The following is a 27,563-nucleotide window of genomic DNA, read 5'->3' as shown; positions in this document are numbered from 1 at the left end:
AGTGTGTTTCTAAATTGTTATATACAAGAAGAGTTGTATGTCGAACAACCCCTAGGTTTGAAGACTACAAGCATCCCTTTCATGTCTATAAGCTTAAGAAATCTCTATATGGCTTAAAGCAAGCTCCATGTGCATGACACAATCGTCTAACAAACTTTTTAACTGATAAATGTTTTACTAAAGGAAAGGTCGACACTATATTATTCATTAAGAAAATAAACCATGATACTTTACTTGTTCAAATTTATGTCGATGATATTATTTTCGGTTCTACTAATGATCTTATGTGTAGTGAATTTGGTAAGATGATACAACGGGAGTTTGAGATGTCCATGATGGGAAAGTTGAACTACTTTCTTGAACTACAAATAAAACAACTCATGGATGACATCTTGTCTGTTAGTCTAAATACTGCAGGGATCTGCTGAAATGTTTCGAAATGGATGACTGCAAACCTATGGCCACTCCTATGGGTTTTGGAACATACATTGATGCTGATGAGATTGGAAAATGCGTCAACATCTCTGGAACATTATGTTTAGTGTATGTCTTTGTGCACGTTATCAATCAAAGCCCAAAGAGTCACATCTTACTGCCGTGAAAAGGATATTAAAATATCTTAAAGGCACACTTGATGTAGGACTATGGTATCCTAAAGGAAGTATATGTAATCTGGTAGGATATTCAGATTTCGCTGGATGCAAATCTGGAAGAAAAAGTACAAGCGATACTTGTCATATTCTTGGAAATGCCTTAGTCTCTTAGTTTTGTAAAAAACAAGCTCGTGTTGCTCTAAGTACTATTGAGGAAGAATACATAGCTGCAGGAAGTTGTTGTACCCAAATATTGTGGCTCAAACAACAATTGCGAGATTACAGATTAGACCTGAGATGCATTCCCCTAAGATGTGATAATACTAATGTTATAAATCTCATAAAGAATCTGATTACACATTCTCGAGCTAAACTTATTGGTATAAGGCACCACTTCCTTAGGAACCATGTCCAAAAGAATGATGTTTTCTTAGAATTCGTTGATACACATAAACAACTAGAAGATATCTTTACAAACGTTTGGCTAAAGAACATTTCTATAAACTTAGACGAGAACTAGACATCCTTAATGAAGCATATCTATCTTAACATGTTGATATATACATTACACGTGCTTCATTATATGTATTACATGCCTATATGTAATTTTATATGTAATGCTTAATTTTTATTATTTTGGGGTATGTATTCAGTTACCATGGGAGGGTAATCGGTTACAAGGCATCATTGGCAAAAGATATTCAAAATCTAGCCAATGTAATCGATTACAGGATGAATTAATCGATTAACTGCCCAAACATAAGATTTGAGTAATCGATTACACTCTACACTAATTAAGACAAAAAATAGATTTTTAAACTTCATCTACTTCATTTTTCCTCCTTCCAACCGTGGTAACCCCCCACAACTTCTCAAAGCTTCCTTTCTAAACCGTTTTGCTTGATTCTTGTGGTATTTCGTACTACATTTTCATTCCTAAACATATTCCTACCATCATTTTTGTGTTTAGAGTTCTAAATCAAAAACCCACAAATCTCAAAATCTTCAAAGCCTAAGTTTTTAAAAAATCAACAAGATGGCCTCATCCTCTAGATCCAAGAAGCAAAGAACCAATGTGACTCAAGGAATGCAAGAAAACCTGAATGAAGTCAACACATTAGATTTAGCATGTCTTTTGGCAAACAAGGATCAATGCAAAACCTTCAAGGAGCACTTCATACAACAACCCATTTTTCATATGAAGTATGGCATGTTAAGTTCGTTTGAGGATAATAACTTCATTTTCCCAACCCTTTTTGAGCTACAAAAACTCTCTGAATTTTGCGAAATGCATTGTTCTTACTATTCGGAACTTGTACGAGTATTTTACTGCAATATGAGTTTTAATAAGAATAAAATCTTCTCATATGTCAAAGGAAAAAAGATTGGCATAGATTTCAAAATCCCGAGTTCACTTTGTAGTAATATACATTATATAGAAACGATAGTAGAGTCTGGCATTCAACGCGACTTAGAAGAGTTCAATAAAATGGATTTCTACTACTCTATATGTAGATACTCCAAACAGGAAATTGAAATACGTAAGCAAAGGTCTTTCGATGACTCTGTGCGAAAAATATATATTTTATCTGTCAATAACTTTAACCTAGAGGGTTGTTTGATTCATTATATGTTAAACTACATCATAGTTCCAAAGCCTTTAAATCAATCACAAGTAAATGATATGGAAATACAATTGAAGTATGCTATGGAATGTTCCAATTAATTGGACATTAATGATAATGAGAAAAATCTGGACCTTTAGAAGTGAATACAGACCATTGTCACTACTATACTTGGATATTCTGGTGTTTCATTTGACGGAGAATCTAAAATCACACTTGATGTTCGCGATAAGATTGACGTGGATATAATCCAAAAAATGTGTTTCTTTAGAGATACCAATGACATGATCTACAAGCATCGTGGTGATCAACAAACTGCAAATCAAGAAAATTCTTCGGATGACCCTCCTACTCATCCCTCGTTTCATGTTGAATCATCTTATTCTAACTCCACTCCTACCAATCAAATGATAATGAATGAATTATTCTCACTTAAGGGCTACATCACTACACATATGAATGTACTCGATACAACGAATCATGAAGTCCAAGAAGAGCTTAAATGCTTATCAAATCGGTTGGACTACATGGACTTGGACTCTCAGAGAGTTGATCCAGATCATCAGGAGTAGAAGTCTAGCAATCTAGGATTTTACTTAAATATTTTGATGTCATTGTTGTTATTTCAAAACTAATGTTTCTATAGTTGTTATTATTTGTATATTCAGATATTACTTCAGATCATCTTGCTATTTGATATCTAACTATTTGCGGTATATGAATTATATTTCTTAACTATTGTTTCAATGTTATGCTATGACATGATATATTATTATCTAACATTTGATATTATTCAAAATTCATATCTTGCAAAATTATGACCTTGGATTGTACATAAGTCAACATATCTTGTTACACTTATATATATATATATATATATATAATATATATGTATATTGTGCTAGACAAAACTAGTTTTTCTTCTTCTTGATGAAGTCAAAAGGGGGAGAAAAGTTGGTGTTGTATTTTTTTGTCAAAATATTTTCAGGCACATACAATAAAACAAAGGGGGAGTATACAAGATAGGGGAACATATTCAGACTTTCTACAAAGTTATATCATCTACATATGCTAAACCTCAGAAAAATTTAAATCTCCATTTTTCAAAAGATATTGGTTTGCCATCATCAAAAGGGGGAGATTGTGAAGAAGATCTTTCTCCTGACATTGACACGGTTTTGATGAAGACATCAAGATCACAAAAAGAAGAAAAGGAATAAGACCATGAAGACATAGAAGATTCAAGCTTCAAGATATTTATAGATTAAAGTCTTCATATAGGTACTTCTATCCTTATATCCACTTTAATATTTAGTAGCAATGCTCAAACAAATCAAAACCATTTTTAAAGAATTTGATATGTCAAAAAATGTAAAGTCAAATTTCTAAGTAATGAGTTACTTGACCTGAGTAACTGGTTACCAGAACTAGGTAACATGCTACCTGAATTGTGAGGTAGTTGGTAACAAGTTACTAGAACTATGTAACATGCTACCTGTATGAGAAAACAGTAACAAAGAAAAACTGATTGATGTAACCGATTAATTCAGTGTATAAATTGATTACCACCTTGGACAGAACATTTGGGTAATCGATTATCACTTCATGACAATAGATTACACAGAGCTGTTGAAACCATATTTTCAAATTCAAATGAACATCTTTCATCCAAAGTGAATAGGTTTCATTCCAATCATGCCTCCTCTTCATGGAAGGATATCTTGGCTGATTGGAAGCTTATTTAAAGGCATTGAGACATCCAAATTTATAGCACACGAAAACAAAATTTTTACAAAATTATACAAAAACTTTCACAACTTAGTAAACAAAATTCTACACATTTTGTTAGCCACTTTATTCCTAAGCTTTCAGATTTTCTAAAGTTGCTTCCAAAGTGCACTTGTTATAAACTTTCAAAATATTAATAGCATTGTATACTAAATATCTATATTGTGAGATTAAGAATTGCAAGTTTTAGAATTGTCAAACTTGTAAAGACAATCCTGCCATTGTTACATTCTTCATCTTGGTTGTAAACTTTTCATCACAAAGGTGTATTGAGAAGGGGAAAATAGTTCACTTGAAAAGAGAATTTTCATGGGTAGATAAGTTTTGAGTGTGTAAGGTACAAAAGTATGAGGGAGATAAATTGTGATTACCACTCAAATTATCTAGTGGAAAAATCTCTTGTGTGTCAAAAGTACTGGATGTAACCTTCGATAGACTTGAAGGTGAACCAGTATAAAAATTCTCTGTTTATTCTTCGACTTCTACTCTATTTGTATGCTTACTTTTGGTCTTTAACTTGGTTGATTTCTACATCATCATTCCGCTGTACAAACACTTTGATATAACAACATAAAAATTGAGCATTTCTCCCAACAACCTTGGCCAATACCTTGGTCCTCCTTTTGAATGATGCCATGAATGAACTTAGAACCTTGGTAATCACTTGGAATTTGTAATTATTAGGACCCAAACCATTACCCAATGACTTGTCCTCTAAAAAATAAGTTATCCCCTGACTTGCATCATTGCAACTTTTAGCTTATGTTTAAGAACTGTGTTTTATTTGGATTTATTTGAGACTTTTGTTCTCCAGTTTTTTAGATGGAATTTGATTAGCATTTCCAGTTTGGACAAATTTGATTGTTCTTATTCTTTCGGAAATCATAAAGTTCATCCCTATCAAAATTCAAATGATATTGGTTCTGGTTCATTAATTGATAATATTTGCATGCTTGATATTTTTAGTTCTAATAATGAAATACTGCAAACAAATGTATACGATACAAAGCTTAAATTAAATGATACTTCGATCACCTTATGACATAAATGATCAGGCCATATATATAAACAAAGAATTTAGAGACTTGTGTGAGATAAAATTCTTGATCCTCTGGATTTATCAGACTTTGAAGTCTGTGTTGAGTGTATAATGGGAAAATAGAAAAACAAAAGGAAATTGGATATCGAAAGAGCTAAACATTTCTTAGATTAATACATACGAATATATGTGATCTTTTCCCCATGGCCTTTTAGAATGAACAATACTATTTTATTACGTCCATGGACGATTACCCTAGATACGATTACATATATATTATATATATGAAGTGTCAATTTTTGGATGTTTTGAAGTCTTTCGAAGGTGAAATTGAACTTCAATATGACATCAATATTAAGGTTATCAAATTTCACCATGGTGATGAACACAATGCTAGATATGATGGATCAGGATAACAACGTCCAAGGACTTTTGCACTTTTCCTCAAAAAGTGTGGAATTGTTCCATAATACACCATGCTAGGCAAACTTTACATGAAGGTTTTTGTTTAGGGAAAAAACTGAACTCTTCAGGATATGGTGAGAAGTATGATTAGTCATTCTTCCTTATCAGAATCTTTTTGGGGAGATGTCTTTAAGACTTTAGATTACATCCTTAATCAGGTGCCAAGTAAAGCATTTAAAAAAACCTCATATGAGATTTGGATTGGTAAAAGACCAAACTTAAAACATTTACACATTTGAGATTGTCCAGCTAAGGCGCGACCTTGTAGGCCACATGAATGCAAAGTGGATTCAAGAACAATTAGATGTTATTTTGTTGGTTGTGTTGAACACTCTCGGGGCTATAATTTTATGACCTCACTTCAAGATTTTTCTTTGAGACGAGAAATCCAAGATTTCTTGAGGAATTTCAATTTGGAAAGGAAGAAAACATAAGAAATGTTGTCTTTAAGGAAGAATTTGTCAATAATAGTGAACAAGTTCTTATGCCTATAACCATTCAGGGAACACATAATAGAAGATAATATTTAAAACATTATTCGTGACAATATTCCAAAACACGACAACAATGAGATTCTCCCTCAAGTACCTATAGATAAAATTCAACAACCTCAAGAAGTGAAAGTACCATTAAGGAGATCCATTATAGAAAGGAGAAATACTATCCTTGATGACTATATTTTATTTCTTCGGAAAATGAGGAAAACATCGAGTTTATAGAGGATGATCCATTCAACTTCTATCTGGCCATAAAAAAGTATATCTCTCAGAAGTGGTTTGATGCCATAAAATATATGATAAAGTCTATGGATGAGAATGACATTTGGGATCTTGTGAATTACTAAAGGTGTGAATTCATTGGTTGCAAATGAATATTTAAATCCAAGGAGGATTCGAAAGGTAATTTTATTATATATAAAGTCTGTATAGTTTCTAAAGGCTACACTTAGAAAAAAGGCATTGAATATAAAGATACATTCTCTCTAGTATCTTCGAAGGATTATTTTAGAATAACATTGACACTAATAGCTCATTTTGATTTAGAGGCACGTCAGATGAATGTCAAGATTGTGTTTCTAAATGGTGACATTGAAAAAATGATCTACATGGTACAACCAAAACTTTTTGTTTCAATTAACTCAATGACTACGATATGTAAATTAAAGAAATTCATCTATGATCTTAAACAAGCTTTTTGCCAATTGTATCACAAGTTGCATCAAGTTAATACCTCATGGTTTTTAGTAAAATAAAGTTAATGGTTGTGTGCACCACACGTTAAGTGGGAGTAAATTTATGTTCTTGATATTATATGTTGATGATATACTACTTGACAACATTGATATGAGACTATTGCATGAGAGCAAGATATTTCTAACAAATTATTTTGAAACGAAAGATCTTGGGAAAGCTTCTTCTTTGTTTGGTATTCAGATACTAAGATATCACTCTCAAGGTATCCCAAGGTCATCACAAGAGAACTATATAGATAAATTCCTAGGTAGATTTGGCATGAAAGGTTGAAAACTAGGAGATACCCCTATAGCCAATGAAGACAAGTTTAGTCTCAAACAGTCCCAAAAAATGACCTTAAAATATATGAGATGCAAAAGATTCCTTTTGCATATGCAGTAGGAAGTCTAATGTATGCTCAACTTTGCAAGCATCCTGACATAGCGTTGGTCGTTGAAGTTTTGGGAAGATATTTGAGCAAACCTAGAATGCATCACTAGAAAGAAGTCAAATGTGTTAAGCATTACTTGAAGAGAACAAAGAAGTGTATGCTCACTTATCAGAGGTCTGAGAGTTTAAAGATCATTGGGTACTCTAACTCCATTTTTGTTGAATGTCAAGACAACAGATACTCCACATCTAGTTATGTCTTAATGTTGATTGGCGGTGCTATATTTTGGAAGTTTGCTAAACAAACACTCGTAACTCCAACCATGGCTGTAGATTTCAAGGCTTGTTTTGAGACATCAGACCTGGTATATGGTTGCGGAATTTTGCCATTGACATACATGTGTCGATGACATTGAAAGTCCGTTAACAATTTACTATGACAACAACTCTACAGTTTTGTACTCCAACACTAGTAAGAGTTCTACAAAGTCAAAATTATTTGACATCAAGTTTATAGTTATTAAAGAAAACGTTCAAAATATAAAATTTTCCATCGAATATATAGGGAAAATTTTATGCTAGTTGATCCACTAAGGGTCTGATACCTAATGTTTTTCATGAGCTTACAACTCGTATGAGCGTTGTTCCTTAGGATTAGGACTGGCAACGGGGTGGGTCGGGGTTGAGATTGTGTTTACCCAACACTGAACCCTAAATCCAAAACCTAACCAGAACTCAAACCTAAATTAAGCAGGATTGAAAACAATGATAGCATCCCAGATCCCATTGGATTTCGGGTAATCCAAACTCGATGTGAACTCACCTGAAACATGTATTTTTGCATGTATATATATATATGTTATATATATATATGTCCAATTTCTATATATGTAGGTATTAGATATGTATTTATGTGTAAATTTATAGTATTACATACATTAATCGGGTTCGGGATGAGTTTAGGGTAGGATATCAACTATACCAAATCTGAACTCGAATGTTGAATCCGGGTAAAACCCGAATCTAAACCTAATCACATCGGGTTTTCCCCGTTAAATTCGGTTTGAGTTCTCGCGTTTACCCACCAGTTCAGTTTTAATTGCCATCCCTACTTAGGATATGTTAGTTCAGAAGGAGTCTATGATTTATGGTTAACTTTGGACGTCATTTGCAGTTTTATGCATAATAAAGTTTATGGGTTATAGTTCAATTTTGAACTTGTATATTTTGTTTGTAACTATTGTGTTACAATTAGAGAATCTTGATTAATCTTATTAAATACTAAAGAATGCATGACATTTTCATATCACTCATCCATATTTGATATATGTGATTAAGTATACTAATATGGTGATCATCACAAATCATAATTGATCATGTTGAAGGTTGTGGTGGTTACATAATTGATATATAAGACGAACTGGATTGTATTTAGGCGAAGTTTAATTATAAATAACATATAGATGCATGCCTAAAGAATATTGATATAATTGTTTCAGGAAAAAAGTATGAAGCCGAAGTGAGAAATTTTTAGAAATTTATAATTTCTAATTAATGCGGGCATAGTATATTTAATACAACTATATATGCTATTTATTTTAAGAGGTTACATAACAAGTGGTCTAATTTTGACAACATGTAGGACTTCTAAAACTGATAATGAATGAGTTTAATGAGTGGATACCTAAACGGTTGACCTATATGAGATAATTGAAACCCTATATGTAAGCGCATTAGAAATGATAGTGATCCCCAACACACCAAATCACAACTAACTTTTTATTCTCCCCATTAGAGAGAAAACGAGGACCCCTTTGAGGAATTCAAGAGTTGGTTGATGAATATCACTCTACCAAAACTCTCTTAATGCATACCAAAAGAAATAGACTTGAGAATATAGATTTAGGTATGTGCTCATATCCTTGTTTTATTATATGTGTGAGAATCACGAGATTCAAGTTATTCACCAATCATAACTATATACATTAATGAGCTATAAATATTATAGATTTGAAGGATAAATATATCATATAATTATATTTAAATGATAAAAGTATCACATCCATCTAATTATATTTAAAGGATAAAAATATCACATCCTTATATTTTTTGAAGGTGTTTGTGATGTACTTGCTTCTCTATCACTGGAGAGGATTCTAACTCATGAATGAGAGGCCACCTTGAAATAGTAGCTTTGATAGGAAATGGGAAGGGGGGTATTGTTGAATAGTTATTGTAATTTCACACTTAGTTAGTTAGTAGTTAAGTTTATATACATTCCTTGTATAGCAAGTTAGTTGTAGTTGGTTGAAACTAGAAGCTATAAATAGCACTTATATATTTTAATGTATGAGTGAATTGTATTTTGACATTCCATATACTTCCAATACAAATTCATTTTCTTCAATCTAAATACAAATTACACTTCCTTTCCAAACTCAAATTCTCTCTGCTCACTAGTTTTTTCTACTACTTCACTATGTGTACATAGTGTATTGGTTTAGCCATCGAGTTTAGTGCATTGTGTGTGCATTGTGTGGATGTTTGGTTGGTTCTGCAACAGTGGTATCAAGAGCAAGGTTAATCAAGATTCAATGTAGATCTTGGACTGTGATTAGAAAGGGGAAAGGAGATCAAACACTGTTGTAGCAAGAAGAAAAGAAGCTTGCAATAGTGTAGATATAAGATGACTAATGGAAATGGATTTGAAAGGTCACTACCGATTCTTGACACCAAGAATTATGATATATGGAGAATCCAAATGATGACAACTTTTGGATTCCAAGATGTGTATGAGATTGTGCATAATGGATATCAAGAAATTGGTGAAAATGCAAATGAGGCTCAAATAACAATATATAGAGAATCCAAGAAGAAGGATTGCAAAGCCTTGTTTCTAATCCATCAATATGTTGATGGAGCCAATTTTGAGAGAACTATTGGTTCCAAGATAGCAAAGGAAGCTTAAGATAACTTGGAGAAAAGCTATGAAGGGGTTGCAAAGATGAAGAAAGTGAAGTCCAAACCATGAGAAAAAAGTATGAACTTCTTCGAATGGAGGAGAATGAGGTCATCTCAGATTATTTCACCAAGATTCTCACACTCACAAATCAAATGAAATCGTGTGGAGAATAAGTGAAAGTGAAATCAGTGATTGAGAATATACTTAGGACATGAACTCCTAAGTATGATCACTTTGTTGTGGAAATAGAGGAGTCTAAAGAACTTGAAGATTATAATCTTTAGGAGTTGTAAAGCTTTCTTGAATCTCATGAACATAGACTTAAAGAGAGATGCCAAGAGAAAAATGTAGATCATTCACTACAAGCACAATCATTCAAGAAATCCTCTGGAAAATAGAATAATAACAAGAAAAATGAAAAATGAAACAACTATGAGCATGATTCTTCATCTCAGAAATAAAAAAACTCAAACCTTCTTGAGCATGATCAAAGAAAACGATTAGTGAAAGAGATAACAAGCAAAAGAAAGTTTGATAAAAGAAAGGCGCAATGCTACAAATCAGTGACCAAAGGTGTGTTCAATAAAAAATTGTGAAGGATACTTGGCTATGTCATAAGATGTATGGATATCTACACTTCAAGAGTTTAGATTTGCTAGAAAAAGAAGGAATTATGATTGGCTTGCCACACACTAAAGCACCAGAACAACTATATGAAGAGTGCCTATCAAGGATACATACTAGGAACACTTTTGTCTCACATGATCCAACAAAATCAATGAAGGCACTAGAGATAGTGTATTTAGATGTGTGTGGTCTCTTTGAAGAAAACTCAATTGGAGGAAATAAGTACTTAGTGGCCTTTATTGCTGATCATACTAGAAAACTATGCATCTATCTAATAAAGAATAAGAGTGAAGTGCTAGAAACTTTCAAGAGGTTCAAAGCACAAGCAGAAAGACAAAGTGAAGTCAAGCTGAAACTATTAAGATCGGATGGAGGAGGAGAGTATGTATCAGCTAAGTTTCATGAGTTCTACATCAAAGAAGGAATCACTCATGAAGTTATTGCTCCCTACACACCTCAACATAATGGAACAGTAGGAAGGGAAAACAAAACCATACTAAATATGGCTAGGTGTATGCTAAAAACAAAAGGTTTGCCTAAGATGTTTTGGGGGAGACTGTTTCCACTGAAGTGTACATAATTAGCAGGTGTCCTACTAAGAGCTTGGATGAAAAGACCCCTGAAGAGGCTTGGACATGACTCAAATCAAATGTGAGTCACTTGAAAGTCTTTGGCTCTATTTGCTACAAACATATGCCTGAAGCAAGGAGGAAAAAGCTAGATGGTATGAGTGAAAAACTCATCTTCTTGGGTTAACACTCAACTAGTGTCTATAGAGTATTTGATCCAAGAAAGAATAAGTTGATGATGAGCAGGGATTTGAAATTTGATGAGGATCAGTGCTAGAATTGGAACCTCAAAAGTTCTGAAAGTGGCCAAGAGACCCTACTAAAATTTTAAGAAACTGATGAAAGTGGCATTACTGAGACTATAACAACTAATCCAATTGTTGTGCCCAATCCAATGGTGAATCCTCCAACAACTCAGAGACTTAAACAACCACCTTCAAGGCTAAGTGACTATGAGGTGTTCTCTGATTCAACAATTAATGATGATGGTGACTTTGTGTATATGGCATTACTTGCTGAGATGGAACTAATAGATTTGGAAGATTCCTTGAAGAAATCATATTAAATTGAGGCTATGGAGGAAGAACTAAGATCCATAGAAAGAAATAACACTTGGTGTCTAACACAATTACCAAGAGGAAAGAAAGTAATAGTTGTGAAGTGGATATTCAAGACCAAATTGAATCCAAATGGTAAAGTCTCCAAGTACAAAGTCAGACTAGTGGCAAAAGGATTCATACAAAAGTAAGGCCTTGACTATAATGAAGTTTTTTCTCCTGTAGCCAGACTTGAGAGGTGTTTATAGCACAACAACCATGATTTGAGACAAAAGGGAAAGAAGAATTAGTGCACAAGTTGCATAAGGCCTTGTATGGACTTAAGCAAGCTCTAAGAGCCTGGAATAAAAGTATTGATGCATTCTTAATGCATCTTGGTTTTCTAAAGTGCACAACAAAACATGGTATCTGTAAAGGGAAATCACAAGCTAGAACTACTCATAGTATGCCTTTATGTAGATGATTTGTTGATCAGAAGAGAAAGTCTCAAGGACATATCAATATTCAAACAACAAATGTAGGTTGAATTTGACATGACGGACCTTGGGAAACTATCATACTTTCTAGGCATTAAATTCAAGAAGACAAACTATAGGATCTTTATGCATCAAAGAAAATATACTACTGATGGGCTAAAGAGATTTCATATCATAGATTTTAACTTAATAGCAACCATTGTTGAAGTTGGAAACATTGCAAAGCAACTTAAAGAAGAAAAACAGGTTGATAAGACTTTGTTTAGGAAGATGATTGGCTCACTAAGATATATATGCAATATCAGACCTGATATTGCATGTGGAGTTGTTCTAGTGAGTAGATTCATGGAAGCACATCAACAAACTCATATAATTGCACTAAAGTGGTTGTTGAGATACTTAAGGGGAACAAGCTTTGGAATTACATTTCCAATAAAACAAAACAACAAGAGTAACAAGGGATTGGTTGATTTTTCTGATGTAGATTGGTGTGGAGATAAGTAGGATAGAAAAAGCACAATTGGCAATCTATTTAACTTTGTTGATGCTCCTATAAATTGGTACTCCAAGAAGCAAGATGTTGTAGTCTTATCCTTATGTGAAGCTGAGTATATAGCAGCTTGTATGTGCTCATGTCAAGCTGTTTGGATGAAAGCTTTGTTAGAAGAATTGAAGATGAAAACAAAAGATGGAATCCTCATAATATGCTGGACAATAAGTCTGCAATTAAACTTGCTTTAAATCTAGTGGCTCATGGAAGGAGTAAGCATATAGAAACTAGATTTCATTACATAAGATATCAAGTGAGCAAGGGGAATGTAAAGATCCACTATATGGTAGTCTACCTCGACCTTTTTTCTGAAATTCCACTATATGGCTCATGGGTTAGATGCAATACGATGGTATTGTCCTGGATTCAACACTATGTAGATGAATCCATTATGAAGTCAATACTGTGGATAGACTATACAGTTGAGGTATGGAAAGATTTACATGATAGATTCTCTTACGAAGATATGTTTAGGTTTGTTTCCCTTCAAAAGGAATTTTATCATCTTCAGCAAGGTAACCTTAACATTTCATATTACTTCATGCAACTAAAGACCCTATGGGATGAAATCGAAGATTTCATACCCTTTCCCAATTGCAAATGTCTTGCAGCCTGCAATTGTGGAGCCATAGAATCTCTCAAGACCTATAAGGAACAAAACTATGTCATTTGTTTCCTAGAAGGGCGGAATGAGCAATTTGCTCATGTTAAATCCCAAATTATGATAATTGACCGTTTACCAAATATTACCAAAGTTTTTGCCATGTTCATTCAGCAAGAAAGACAAACACAAATACATGTCATTCCTACCTTAAAACCTGAAAATAGAGTCATGTCTATAAACTCTAGGCAAGAACCACAATACAGGAATTACCCTCCTAACAACTCGTCTAATTTTCGAGGAAGAGGAGTGATTTCTTTTAGTGGGAGAGGAATCAGAGCTGCTGGTTTTGGAAGGGGCCAAAACATCAGATTTTGCACTTTATGTGAAAGAAACAACCACACTATTAAGACTTGTTATCTCAAACATAGCTATCCCCCTGAATACCAATCAACAAGATCCTCAAAGATGGTCAATCACACAACTGGATACTCTTTTGACACAAGCAGCAACAATGAAGTTGCTCACCAAACACAAGGTAATAACACTAGTTTCACTAAGGAACAAGTCCAAGGTATTCTGGACCTACTACACCAATAAAAGAAGGAGCAAGCACATTCAGCTAATTCTGTGGTAAATACTACAACACCTACTCATCCACCATGTATCACCCTTAACTCTAAATTGCTCTTGGATACTGGGGCTACATGCCACATTACTCACCAATATTCTAATTTCACCACTTACAAAATAATATCTTCTATATCTATTACTTTACCTAATGGTGATAAAGTAATAACTTGCATTTCTGGATCTGTCAAACTCAATAATCACCTTACTTTCTCTACTAGGGGCTTCACTATATCCTTTGGGTAATGAGATATGAATACAAAGGAATATTATTCCTTCAAAGCTCAAGCATCACGTTATTGGTTCAATCATTTATTGATATGACCTGTTTGACATTTGGCCTTCATGTTACAATCAATGGGATTGATGCCACCTTTTAAGGTTAAGATTAAGACCTTAAATATGTGCTTATTGGGAGGGAAGCCAAGTTTTAGGATTAGTTTATTTTTTAGATTTTAAGAAGATTTTTAATATTTGTTTCTATCGGTTTCAATATCTTCCCAAATTCAGAGCCTTTCTAGAGAGATGTATATAGTCTTGGCCAAAAAAATCAAAAAAATGAGAGAGAAATAAGATAATAAATAAATCGTAGTTATAATGTAGAGCTTTGCAAATCCAAGACATCATACCCATCACATCATTAGCAAAGTTTTCTCAACTTAATCATTTCTTTTCACTTTTTTATTCATTGCCTATTTTATGCCTCAAGTGTGGGAAAATATTGGGGACAATTCTTTACTTTAAGTGTGTATGAGGGTACCTTATATTTGTGAAGTTCTTTTTTACGAATATTTTACATTTTTGAACCAGAAAGAATTGACAAATTAGCTTGAGTAATAATTATATTTGTCTTTGATTGAACTAATATTTTTGAAGTTACTAGTTTACTCCAAACTTAGTTTTCAAAAAATGGTGAATTGATTGATATTAGATTGAGAATATCTTTTGAAAACTACAAATTAGCATAGACCATGTTTTTGCATTCCCGTTATTGATTTGAAGCAATAAATGTGAGACTTTTGAGCATAATACATTATGATTAAACGCTCTATGTTTAGTGATGTTTTTATTAGATTTTGTACTAATAGGGGTGAGCAAGATTCCGTCTTACCTACTTACTTGGTATGGTTTCATCATGATCGGACTCAAATAGGGTCGAGTATCATTGGGTCTAGGACCGAGTTCGGATTTAAATATTATATCTGATTAATATTTAGGGTCGGGTTGAGACCATGTATAATCCATCGCAACTCGTCTCATCCTCACTCACTCTTTATATTTGCATGCGTCTTTATTCAGATGTGTATAGAGTATTGTCATCTTTTTGTGAAAAGAATTATTGACTCTTTAATTTTTCATCATATATATTTTAGTAATATATATATATATATCATTTTGTATGTCAAATTATATATTCATAATAACAAATAATATTCAGAAGACTTTATCTAAATATGCATGCATTATATTTAATCGGCTCTAGGTCAAGTTCAAGTTTAAAGGTTGACTCCGTTGATATTTAGGGTCGGATTAGCTTTGGATCTAGGGTCGCGGCTAAATTCAAAAAAATGACTCAACAAACGTTTAGGGTCAGAAAAGATTAATCCGTCTCATGCTCACCCCTACTCTAGAATGCGACATTTGATTGATTTAAGATTGGTCATTGTTTTCTTGTTTGAATATGATGAAGGCACATGATTATTTTTCTGACCTTCAGGCTACATTTTCCGTTAGATGTCTAATTTGAGCCTTTTGAACCCTTGGTATCAGTGTTGTTAATACCGTATCAGTCATCAAACCAGTTAAGGTATTGGTATAGTGGTATAGCAGTTCAACCGGTGATTCACTAATTAAACCGCATACCGGCAAAATTAGATATAAAAATATAATATATTATTATTAATGTTGAAAAATCAATGAAAAATCAATATTTTTTTCAATTTCATTAAAAAATTAATTTTAAATAAAAACTAGCAGACCCGTACGATTCAATTGAAAATCGGTCGGTATGACCGATTTTGACCGGTTTTAACCAATATGATTACATGATCGATATAATTATTGTGCCGTACCGGTATTGAGACCAGTTCACCGGTTTATCAACCGACACAAACCGATTTTTATAACACTGTTTGATATCACCCTAGCATAGCACAATATGACAAGCCATATATGCAAATGTGGTACAAAAAAGTGCAATCAAACCGAAAACAATCACAGAAAAGAAAAGCTATTTATTCAAAAATAGCTCAATCTGCAATGTTCACAATCGACCCACGTGCAATCCACAAGCACAAAAGGAACACAAAAAATTATTCAGTTCAAAGCATTGTTTAAATGTATATAGTTTTATTATTATTCAATTCTATCACCACATCACAAAATAAAAATATGTTTCAATACTTAGATAACTATGTTTAAATGACAAAAGGACATTTTTGAAAGTAAAATACTCTCTTTTGTTTATTTATACATGTTTCTACTTTCTCAAAGTAGATCTTTTATCCCAAAATATATATTATTTTATGCCATCAGCTATGATTAGTCTGAAAAATATTTAATAATTAAACTTACTTAAATATATTTTTTTCAATCTCTCGCAACTCATGGCACATGAAGTAGTACAATTTATGGGAGAACAAAGGTGTTCCCAACTTTCTAGTATATGCAAGTGTCTCCTACCCCGGTTTGTTTTGGCACTCCATGATGTAGTAGGAGGAAGCAATTAAGCTAAATCGGATGTTTTGTCACTCATATCCATCCATAGGTTCTAATCGCCACTCACTTCCATAATAAGAATTTGGCAAACCCAACCAAAACTTAAAAGCTTCAGCTGCTCTTTTTCTCTCCACTCTCCTTTGTTGCCTAGCCATTGAAGCATGCTTACTAGTAAACATTCTTGAGTGCATTTCCACATAGATTCTAGTAAACTTTGTCTTGTTGGGAGATATTCCATTCTCTTCCATGCAAGCAACAATTTCTAATGCCTTTCTAAAGAAAGCAGCCCTCACACATATATCAGCCAAAGTATCCAAAAGCCCTTCATCCGGTTTCAATGGGGGAACAGGAGAATCAGATTTGTTTCCCTCTTTTCTTACCTCACACCTCTCCTTCACTTCATTCCATAGTAAAAGTGCTTCTCCGGGTTTACGTGCTAATGTAATTCCATTTGCAAGACTGCCATAGGTGCCGACATCTGGGTGAAATCCGTTTTCCTTCATCTTTAGAATCACTTTCTTTGCTTCTTCAACCAACCCCAACCTACAATATCCTTCAACCAACATATTCCAGGCAATTACATCTACCTTTACTTGACGATCGTTAACCATCTCATCGAAGACCTTGTTAGCCAGCTTCGGTTGACCTGAGAATGCAAAAGCCTTCATCAAAGTCGTGTAACTAATCTTGGTCGGAGCTATGCCTCTTGCTCTCATCTCATTAAATAATGCAAGGGCCCCGGCACTGTCATCAACCAATATACATCCATCAATGAGTGTATTATAGGACACTACATCAGGTTGAATCCCTGCATCATCAATCATCTCCTTAAGCAACTCTCTTGCCTTGACCATCTGCAACTGTTTGCAGTAACCCTTTAGGAGAATATTGTAGGTTATCCGATTTGCTGCCACACCAATCCTCAACATTTCAGAAAGAACTTGACGAGCCCGGTCCATGGAACCCGTCTTCACAAGTGCAGAAACCACAGTGGTATAAGAAACGTGGTCAGGGTGACTAGCACTATCATCCTCATGCCGCATTGCCTCAAGCATCCTCACCGTATCGGCAACACGCCCTGCCTTCATATAGCCTTTCATTAGACTAGTGTAAATCCTAGTGTCAGGAGCATATGCTTTTGGCAATAATGGTGGGTCATTGCCACTTGGATTCATCAAATTTGGAAGCAACTTTCGCAAAACACACTCCTCCTCCTCGTCATCATCATGACTTGTACCGAAATCTTGTAATAAATTTGACTCTGTTTCTCTAAGTATCTTACAAACATCCCTCCTTTGTTCCCTCATTGATTGAACTATTTTCTCAGCTGTCCCTAAATCACCAAAATCAACATAAGCAGCAACCAAAGAATGCAAAGTGGTAATACAAAAAGGAATACCCAATTGAAGAACCCTCTCTAACACAAACACAAGCAAGTTTTTCCTATCAATTCTACAACACAGTTTTATCAAAATGTTATAACTCAATGCATCAGGCACAACACCCCATTGTGGCATTTCATCAAACACCTTCAAGAACATCTTACTATCCCCCAAATTTGCACAAGCGTTGAGAACAGCATTGAAGGCCGCCGTGTCAGGCCGCGACTCTGCCGCCATGTCCGGGTCTGGAAACATCCGGATGCATCGCGTGACAGATTTAAACAGCTTCAACGCCTCCTTAGCGCCATCGTAGTCATCCGTTGGCGAAGCGAGGCAGCTGACGACGGCGCTCCAGGCCTTAACATGAGGGAGGTAGCCGGACCGGAGCATGGACTTGACAAGAGACACAGCATAGAGAACGTGCCCAGACTTGACAGCAGATACAGCAAGAAGACCGAGGGAGTTGGCGTCAAGGCGGTGGAGCTGGCGCTCATGACGGAGGCGCGTGACAATAGACTGAGCGCGCGTGAGTGAAGATTTACTATTCTGGTAAGAGAGCTGAGAAACCAAGCGGCTGAGGCAAGTGGTGTTAGGTAGGTGAGTGGAGTGGGTGTAGAGAATCCAAGCTTCCTCTGTTTTTCTTTGGCGTAAGAGTGTTAGAAGCTTCTGGTCGGAGGTGGTGGCGGTGAGTGAGAGATCAGAAGGGTTGTTAGTGTAATTAGCGGTGGCAGGAAGGGAAAGAGAGCGCGTGGGGTTGAAAATGGAAAGAGGAGAGTGGTGGAGTGTGGAAGTGTAAGGGAATGGATTAGAAGAGTGTGAGAATGAAGAGAATGGAGATTGTAATTGAGATTGTAGAAAGAGTGTGGTAGTGGTGTACATTGTTACTTCTTCTCCATTTGGGATTTGAGAAAAAAGAGAAAGAGAGGGTATTGTAATGTGAAGTATCTACCAGAAAGAAGGATAAGGAAGTAGATATTTATGGGTTGGTGTAATGTAAATGGCATTCCACGTTTTTGCTCTTCCCTCCTCTGGTTTTGAATTTCATTAGAAATATATTTAAATGATGATTTATATATGGGATGGAGTATCTCCTGGTATAAGGAGATAAATTATCTCCTCATGCCAGTAAAATCATGACATGTGTCATGTTTTATCATTTTCTATAAAAATATTTTTTTAAATAAACAAAATAGCACACATGCCACATTTTTACTAGCTAGAGTAGATAAGTTATCTACTGATATAAGGAGATACATTATTCTCTTTATAGTTTATATATAATAGAGACTCAGTTTAGTCTACCACTTTTTTTTTCTTGATTCAATTTATTCAAAAAAAAAAAGTAGTCTTAAGGTAATTGCAACTTTTTTATTTATAGGACGATTTATTCCTTGAAAAATAGTCAACAGATTATTCTTTTAGAGTTATCTTTGGAAAATATGGAACCAATTTAGAAATTGAGAAAAAGATAAAAATGTGAAAAGGAGAGTGAGAAAGTAAAAGATTTGAGAATTAGAGTAAAATTTGATATTGTTTGATATAATAGAAACCGAAAAGAAATAGTTGTTCGAATAGAAAATAAGAAGAGAGATATGATATTATGTATAAAATGATAAAATGTTCATAAAGTAAAGATAAAATAAAAATATATTTAGCTATTGACAAATAAACAGTGTTATTAAACCGTATCGATTATCAAACCGGTCAGTGTACTGGTATAATGGTTCAACCAATAGTTCAGTAATTAAAACACATGTCGGTTAAACCGAACATATCTGCTTATATATATATATAAACCTATAATATGGTGGATAATATACTTACTTTATATAAAAAAATTGCACTATGAGTACATACATTTTCTCATTTTTAAAAATCTTTTACACTATCATTATACACATTTTTTTATTAAAAATGTGATATTGTTATATAATAACACTGTTTTTTCGCCAATCCCCTCAAAACTAAATCATACTCAATCTATAATCTAATCTCTAGCAAAATGAAATCAAGAAGATAACAAAAAAATTCACTTCTTCCAATCACAATCTCTCATGTGCCAAGTATAAAACACACATCATATTATAACTTTTCTCTATCTCTTGCTTCTTTTCATCTTTTCCCAACGTCCCTCTCTCTTCTCTCTCACTCTCTCACTTTCTTCTTTTCATTTTTCTAGACGTCCATTTCTCTTCACTTTCTTATTTTCATCTTTTCCCACAACCTCTCTCACTTCTCCCTCTTTATCTCTCTCCAAATTCTTCAAATCTAAAACTTCATCAAAATGATCTAAACAGAAACAAAAGTTTGAAGTTTTATGCGACCTTAGGAAGGAACCCAAGGCTGGATGTCGGAGCAGATGCAGCGACGAACGTGGAAAACGGTCGGTTCAATGCCCAAATTGGCTCATTTTTTTGAAATGCAACAACCAGCTGGTTCACCGGTTTTGAGGAATACCGGTCGGTTTCCATTGGATCTAGTGCATATCTGGTACAACAATCGTCTCGTTCCGGTAAGGGGACCAATTCACCAGTTTTCCGGTTGAACCAATTGGTACGATATGGTTTTATCAACAGTGCAACGGTACAATACGATTTTACACACCTGACATATTTAATATTAATAAACTCTCTCAGTACATGTGTGCATGCTCCCACCACTCTTCACCTCCAAACCATCAAGTGTGCACTTCATTATCTAAAAGGAACCTTGGATTTTGGTCTACAGCTTTGTCGTTCACCTAACCTTCACCTGCGTGCTTTCTGTGACTCGGATTGAGCTGATGATTCTTCTTATATGAAATCAGTTGTTGCTTTCATCATTTATTATGGTCCAAATGCTATTTCTTGGTCCTTCAAAAAGCAACAAACTATTGTCAAATCCTCCACTAAAGTATAGAATGATTGGTTCAAATGTAGATGAACTCCTCTGGTTTCGAGAGCTCTTCAAAGAAATTCATCTGCCCTTTCATCCACAACCCAATATCTACTCCAACAAACATTGGTATCACATATCTTTGTGCTACTTCAGTCTTCCACTCGCACATGAAGCACGTTGTCGTCAATTATCACTATGTACATGACTTGGTTTCCAGCTAGGAACTTTGTGTCTTTCACATACCATTAGTCATCAGCTTGCTAGTAATCTCACCAATTCCCTACATTCTTCTCGACATCATTCTCTAATGTCCAAGATTGGTGTTGTTTCCTCTTCCACCCCTTGCGGGGGCGTGTTGGACTGCAAACATAATTACATGTTATTATTCTTATCTATTCTTATTAATTTGTTAGTTTTCTATTCTTCTTATTATTTTATTATTATTCTAATCTTAGAAGTTTGTGATCATTCTATTTTATCTATTCTTATCTTTATACTTACATTTAGGACTTATATCTCATATATATTAACAATGTACTCTACGTCAAAGTTGAGAAATAAAATTTACAATTACTATACAACATACTTGGCTCCTCCTTCTCTGTTGATTATAAGAAGATGCCTCACTTCTTACCCTCCCATATCTTTCACAAAGAAAAGATCTAGACTCTCAATTTTAAAAACAATACACCTTGATATGTAGAAATTATAAAACTATGTAGAACATAGACTCTTCAATCAAACTCTAATAACTTGATATTAACCATCGAAAGATGTTGTAGACTAATGGTTATATGAAACCTTTTTCTTGACATTAAACATGCAAAGATGTGTAATTTCTCTTAAGTTTCTCGGAACCTTTCTCTATTTGAAAATGTAAAAATGAATAATGAATTAATGAATAATGAGTTGTGGGAAACTTCAAACCTTTAAAAACAAATATTTTCCACATTTTATTATCAGATAATCAATTAATACTACATCATAATCGATTATTACTAACACATGATACTCAGTTTCACAACACTAATAATTGGATCATAATTAATCATCTCCTCATAATTGATTATCAAGAGAAAATAACTCACTTTTTAGGAAAAAACATCTCAATCTAAATCATTTGAAAATATTTTAGGTCAACAAGTGTTTTATAATAGTTAGGACTATATCACATTAATCTCATACCTATCAAATGTAAAATGCAATATTAAACTTGTTGGTGCAGCAGAAACGATCGTTGCACAACATTGGCCATAATCAATTAAATAAAGTACATAGAATAAATAGAAGAGAAGAAACAAAAGATTTTGGTAATGGGGTTTGACCAATTGTGCTTATGTCTCGGGAATACTAAGCGACTACCAAGATATTATTAGATAATAAGGATTACAAGCCCTAAGGCACCCATGAGCCCAAGTGCCCATATGATGTTTCTATTTTGTGTTTCTATTTGGTGCACATAATAACAAGGGACATAAGTTCAACATATAATATTGATATTGATATTGATATTCTACTCTATTATAATGTTAAACAATGTGAGACTTCATATAATAACATATTTCAAACATCCCCAAGAGTCTACACCTTGATTGAAATAGTTGAATGTCTCGCTCCTTGAAAATCTACACAAGAATCTTCATATTAGCGAACATTTGACTCCACTTTGCTCAAGGTCTAATTCTCTTTAACAACTCTTCAATATAAGAGTTTTTCTCCCCTACAACATAAACCTTATGAGTATCCTTGACGATGTTACCAAGAGCCTAACTCTCCTAACTTGTAACTCAGCTTCTCGTACCACCATCTAATGGATCACACCACTTATTGTTAGGAAGTTTTTTGATATATGGAACCTCTATATAAAAGTTTACCAACAATCGTCTTCTTCAATACTCAGTCAAATTGAACCATGAAGCTTCCTTGGAAAGCCTCAACCGCTACCACCATTGTCTAGTTTGAAAATCATAGTTAAAAGAACTATCATACTTCACCGTAAGGAGTATACTCACAGCACACACCTTGCATCAATGTTAACTAATGCTTGTGCCATATTCTTGCATCCAAGCCATTGATCATGTTACATCCTACATCTCTACCAATGCTTGTGTTATAACTTGCATCCAAGGCAATGCTTGTATTACACTCTACATCAAAGTCAACAAGTGTCTATGTGCTTTTGTGGATATGCTATCAATTAATATCCTTCACTATGATGGCGCAGACACACCATTAGGATATTCCACTTCTCATCTCAAATGAAATCATTCTCTCAATATCTAGAGAGATATTGCTAGCACCTGTCACAAGGCCAATCTCAACACCTAAGTCCCTATCTCCAACTTGATCCTAATCTAGTAAATGAAATTATGGGGTTTTGGATCAACATATATCGCCCAATCATAATTTTGTCATGTTTTCTTCTCCTTCAACTCATCTACTTTATCCTTGCATAATACCTTTGACGGGCCTTGTCTAACCATCACACCTTCACATTCTTTAGCTATTATCTTACACACGGGTTACGAGTCATGTACCAATTAGCTCTGATACCAATTGTTAGAGTAGACTGCAACCGGTGAGCCTCCAACTACTAGGGAGTTCCATTCTTACTAGAGTTCCATTCTTACCAGCTCTACCACTTGTTGGTGCAACAAAAGCGATCGTTGCGTAGTGTTGGCCACAAGCAATTAAATAAAGTACATAAAATAAATAAAAGCGAAGAAACAAGAGAATTTGGTAATGGGATACGACCAATTGTGCCTACGTCCCCGGGAGTGCTGAGCGGCTACCAAGATATTACTAGAGAATAAGGATTACAAGCCCTAACACACTCATAGGCCCAAGTGTCCATGAGGTGTTCCTACTTAATGCTTCTATCTAATGCACATAATAATAAGGAACATGAGTCCAATATATAACATTGATATGATATTCTACTTTATTTTAATACTTAACAATATGAGACTTCATATAATAATATATTTCAAATATCCCCTATAAAACTTAATGTAAGAAGATGTTAGAATAAATCTAACTTCTTTGTTGTCATGAAATCTTGGTTTGCCTTCGGCTTTAGCCTTGTCTTCATCTAAATATGTGATATACAGATTCTTCAATCTCATGCTTTCAATATGGATGAACCTTTATCAAACTTTTATATCAAGAAAATGATTTTTTTTCACAGTTTAATCGGTTGCTTTTTTCAAGAAAAAAATTATATAAATCAAACAAAAATCAAAATATATTCATATTAATAAAAGAAAAATGTTAACACATGTATTGCTCAGGCTAAAATGCTAGTACGGTTTAAACATAATTTATAATACACTTCTAATAAATATGAAAATTAATTATTAAAATATAAACTGTATAAAAAAAAAACCCGTGTATTGCATGCGCTATAAAAACTAATATAAATATCTTACAAGTTACAAAATAACACTGGATCAGAGTACATGCTACAAGCATTTGGTTTTTGTTTGGAATTCTTCTCTTCTACCTATATTGTTGGAAGGTCATCTTTTGTCCAAAAAGTGTGTACCACTCTATGTATCATTATTTATGATTGATAAAAAATATATTTAATTATTAAATTTTGAACTTAAATACATTTTATCAATCAATCACAATCAATGGTATATAGAAAACATATGTGCTCTCTGTATTTTCAATCAATTTAGTACTTTTCATGATCATTGGATTAGGACTCAGTGCATCATATAAATAGTTAATATATTCATCAAAAGGTAAGTGCAAAGTTTTCAAAAAATGATTTTGATTCTTTTGAATTATTAAAAGGAAAAAGGAAAAAAAAAAACAGAGCACGAGAGTCAACCACATCCCACTGCAAAACAAACCAACCAATAAGTAGTCAGCACTCTACAGTGTCCATTTTTCAACTACAAATTTCTTTAATCGATGATGATGCGAACACCAGTATGAATACATCAGAAGTCACTGTGAGCAAATAAATTGGAGTGGTCATGTAAAGAAGATAGAAAAGGTTTATTGCTAGTTACATTTATAGAATTTCCACCGTTAACTACAGAAGTGATGTCTTCAGATTGAATTAAATTTACAAAACTTTGACTAAAATTTACTACTCTTATGTAGTTGATTCACAGTAAGTGAAGAAACTTCAGACAACTAAATAGCATAACTGAAAACTGACCCTACCCTGTGACGAAAATATTTAATGTATATGCAGTTACTCATTCAATATACTAGAAAACGTGACAATCCCATCACTTCCGCTAATTCAGCTCTGATCCAAATCACAATTCTAGTAATCAAACCCTCATGTTTCGACCCTCTAAAGGCATTGCTGGATATACTAGTACATGCTAATCTTCTGATGGATGAACAGACATAAAACAAAAATTATAGGGTATGAATGTAGTACTCGAATCAGAATAGCACATACTGAGAAAAATATCAAAAAATCTCATGATTTTCATACATGGGAGTTTGGGTTGACCAGGTAAAACAATAAAGGGCTCATTAGGGGGGAAATAATCATATGGGGGGTAATATGTTATTAAACAGGAAAACTAAAGAAACTATACAACCTCTAACTATAAAAACGGTTTATCAAAACTTAGTTTTAAACAAATCACAGCGACATTATTCGAGCTATATAACATTCTATATAGTGGGAAAGGGAGACAAATTTTCTGTGGCATATACTTAAGAATAAATAAATGTATCTTGCAAACAAAAAAGCACTAAACAAAAAAAGCAAATGCTATCAGTAAACATAAAGAGATTACCACTAAACAAAAAAGCACAATGCTATCAGTAAAAATAAGGAAAAGACAATACCGGTTTATGTTGGAACCAATAACATAAAATGTTCATTCTGCCAACACACACAATGCTTGGTTCCCAGTTGACAGTATAACTTTAAATAATAACTCCTCTCGGAAGATGATATGCAGACCTTAATAATTAACAAAAAACATCCGGTTACAAGAACCAACATCTCCTAAGTCCATATTCACATGACATAAAATGCTTTAAATATGCCAAGGGCACATACTATAGCTCCAGGGCATTGAAATGACACATGAAAACACTGAAGCAGGATTAATATCTATTCCTGGTCTTGATAAGGAAGCATCATATGTTGAGCCTGAGACATGAAAATTAAAAGAATGTGTGAATAGCATCAGTAGTTCAAAATAAGTAAAAGTTGTGGCTTGGCACAACAAACATTACTTAAAAGCAAGATATAACTCAAACTAGGGAGAAAAATCCATATTATAAATAAAAGTAGCATCATCAATATAATAAGTAATAACCAAGCAATACATCAAACTCTAGAATAACCAATTCCAAATATAACCACTTTTGAAATAAAGTCACAACTAACCCTTTGTTAATTGAGTAAAATGGGCTTTCAGATTTTCTGTATTACGAAATGACAAATCAATATTTGATATTAAAGAATGATTTTTAGACCTAGAATTTTAAAAAGGTACTAGAGAGTACTTTAGGAAATGGTGTAAAACACGGTGGAGGAAAAGAAAAAGGGCAAAGCCATTGTAATTGAGTAATGGACTAATTGTGAAAAAGATGCAATGTATTTCCCTCAGATTCTCAAGACAAGGAAGTATTAGTTCACTACTACAAAGTAGCCAGCCAGGCATATCTGACTTCTTGAGGGATAGGTAACCTTATAAGCTTAAGTTAGTTCATCTTATACTAATTTTATGACATGTATTATACTCTTTGCAATGTCCTATAATTTTCAAAATTTGATGTATTTACATGTCCATGTCATATCGTATCTGTTTCCCATGTTGCAATCAAACTTCCTAGTTTATCAACACAATACCACAGAAACACATGCAAGAGATACACAGCATTAGAGGGTACTAACTACTAACCTGAGAATTTGTGTAATCAACACCATGACGTGAGAAAGAAACTTGATGAGCAAACTATAAATTTCACAACATAATAGGCCAACATCAGATGCCATTATATTCTAAATACATTTCGAACAGTGTAACCAGGCACAAAATATGTGTATATACACACTCCACCTGAGCATTAGGGCTTGGGTGAACATCTTTCCTGGAAGATGCATCTCCTCCCTTGGTCGAACCCTTGGTATCACCCTGGCATAGCACAATATGACAAGCCATAACATAAATATCTAGAGAGATATTGCTAGCACCTGTCACAAGGCCAATCTCAACACCTAAGTCCCTATCTCCAACTTGATCCTAATCTAGTAAATGAAATTATGGGGTTTTGGATCAACATATATCGCCCAATCATAATTTTGTCATGTTTTCTTCTCCTTCAACTCATCTACTTTATCCTTGCATAATACCTTTGACGGGCCTTGTCTAACCATCACACCTTCACATTCTTTAGCTATTATCTTACACACGGGTTACGAGTCATGTACCAATTAGCTCTGATACCAATTGTTAGAGTAGACTGCAACCGGTGAGCCTCCAACTACTAGG

General features: G+C 34.0%; 1 protein-coding gene and 1 long non-coding RNA gene across 2 annotated transcripts; both read right to left on the bottom strand.

Moving 5' to 3' along the window:
* On the bottom strand, window positions 16,759-19,163 carry LOC109347576 (pentatricopeptide repeat-containing protein At3g09650, chloroplastic-like). The gene has a single exon (XM_019587501.1). It carries the CDS (start codon window positions 19,081-19,083, stop codon window positions 16,852-16,854), a length of 2,232 nt encoding a protein of 743 aa, XP_019443046.1. The 5' UTR covers window positions 19,084-19,163; the 3' UTR covers window positions 16,759-16,851.
* Window positions 25,859-27,242, bottom strand: LOC109347579. Its single transcript, XR_002107617.1, has 3 exons — window positions 27,132-27,242; window positions 26,973-27,026; window positions 25,859-26,215 (listed from the first exon to the last, which is right to left on the bottom strand). It is a non-coding gene; the product is annotated as an uncharacterized LOC109347579 (long non-coding RNA).

The sequence above is a fragment of the Lupinus angustifolius genome, chromosome LG05 (assembly GCF_001865875.1).
Source record: "Lupinus angustifolius cultivar Tanjil chromosome LG05, LupAngTanjil_v1.0, whole genome shotgun sequence".
Taxonomy (NCBI): domain Eukaryota; kingdom Viridiplantae; phylum Streptophyta; class Magnoliopsida; order Fabales; family Fabaceae; genus Lupinus; species Lupinus angustifolius.
This window is presented reverse-complemented; position numbering and strand designations above follow the sequence as displayed.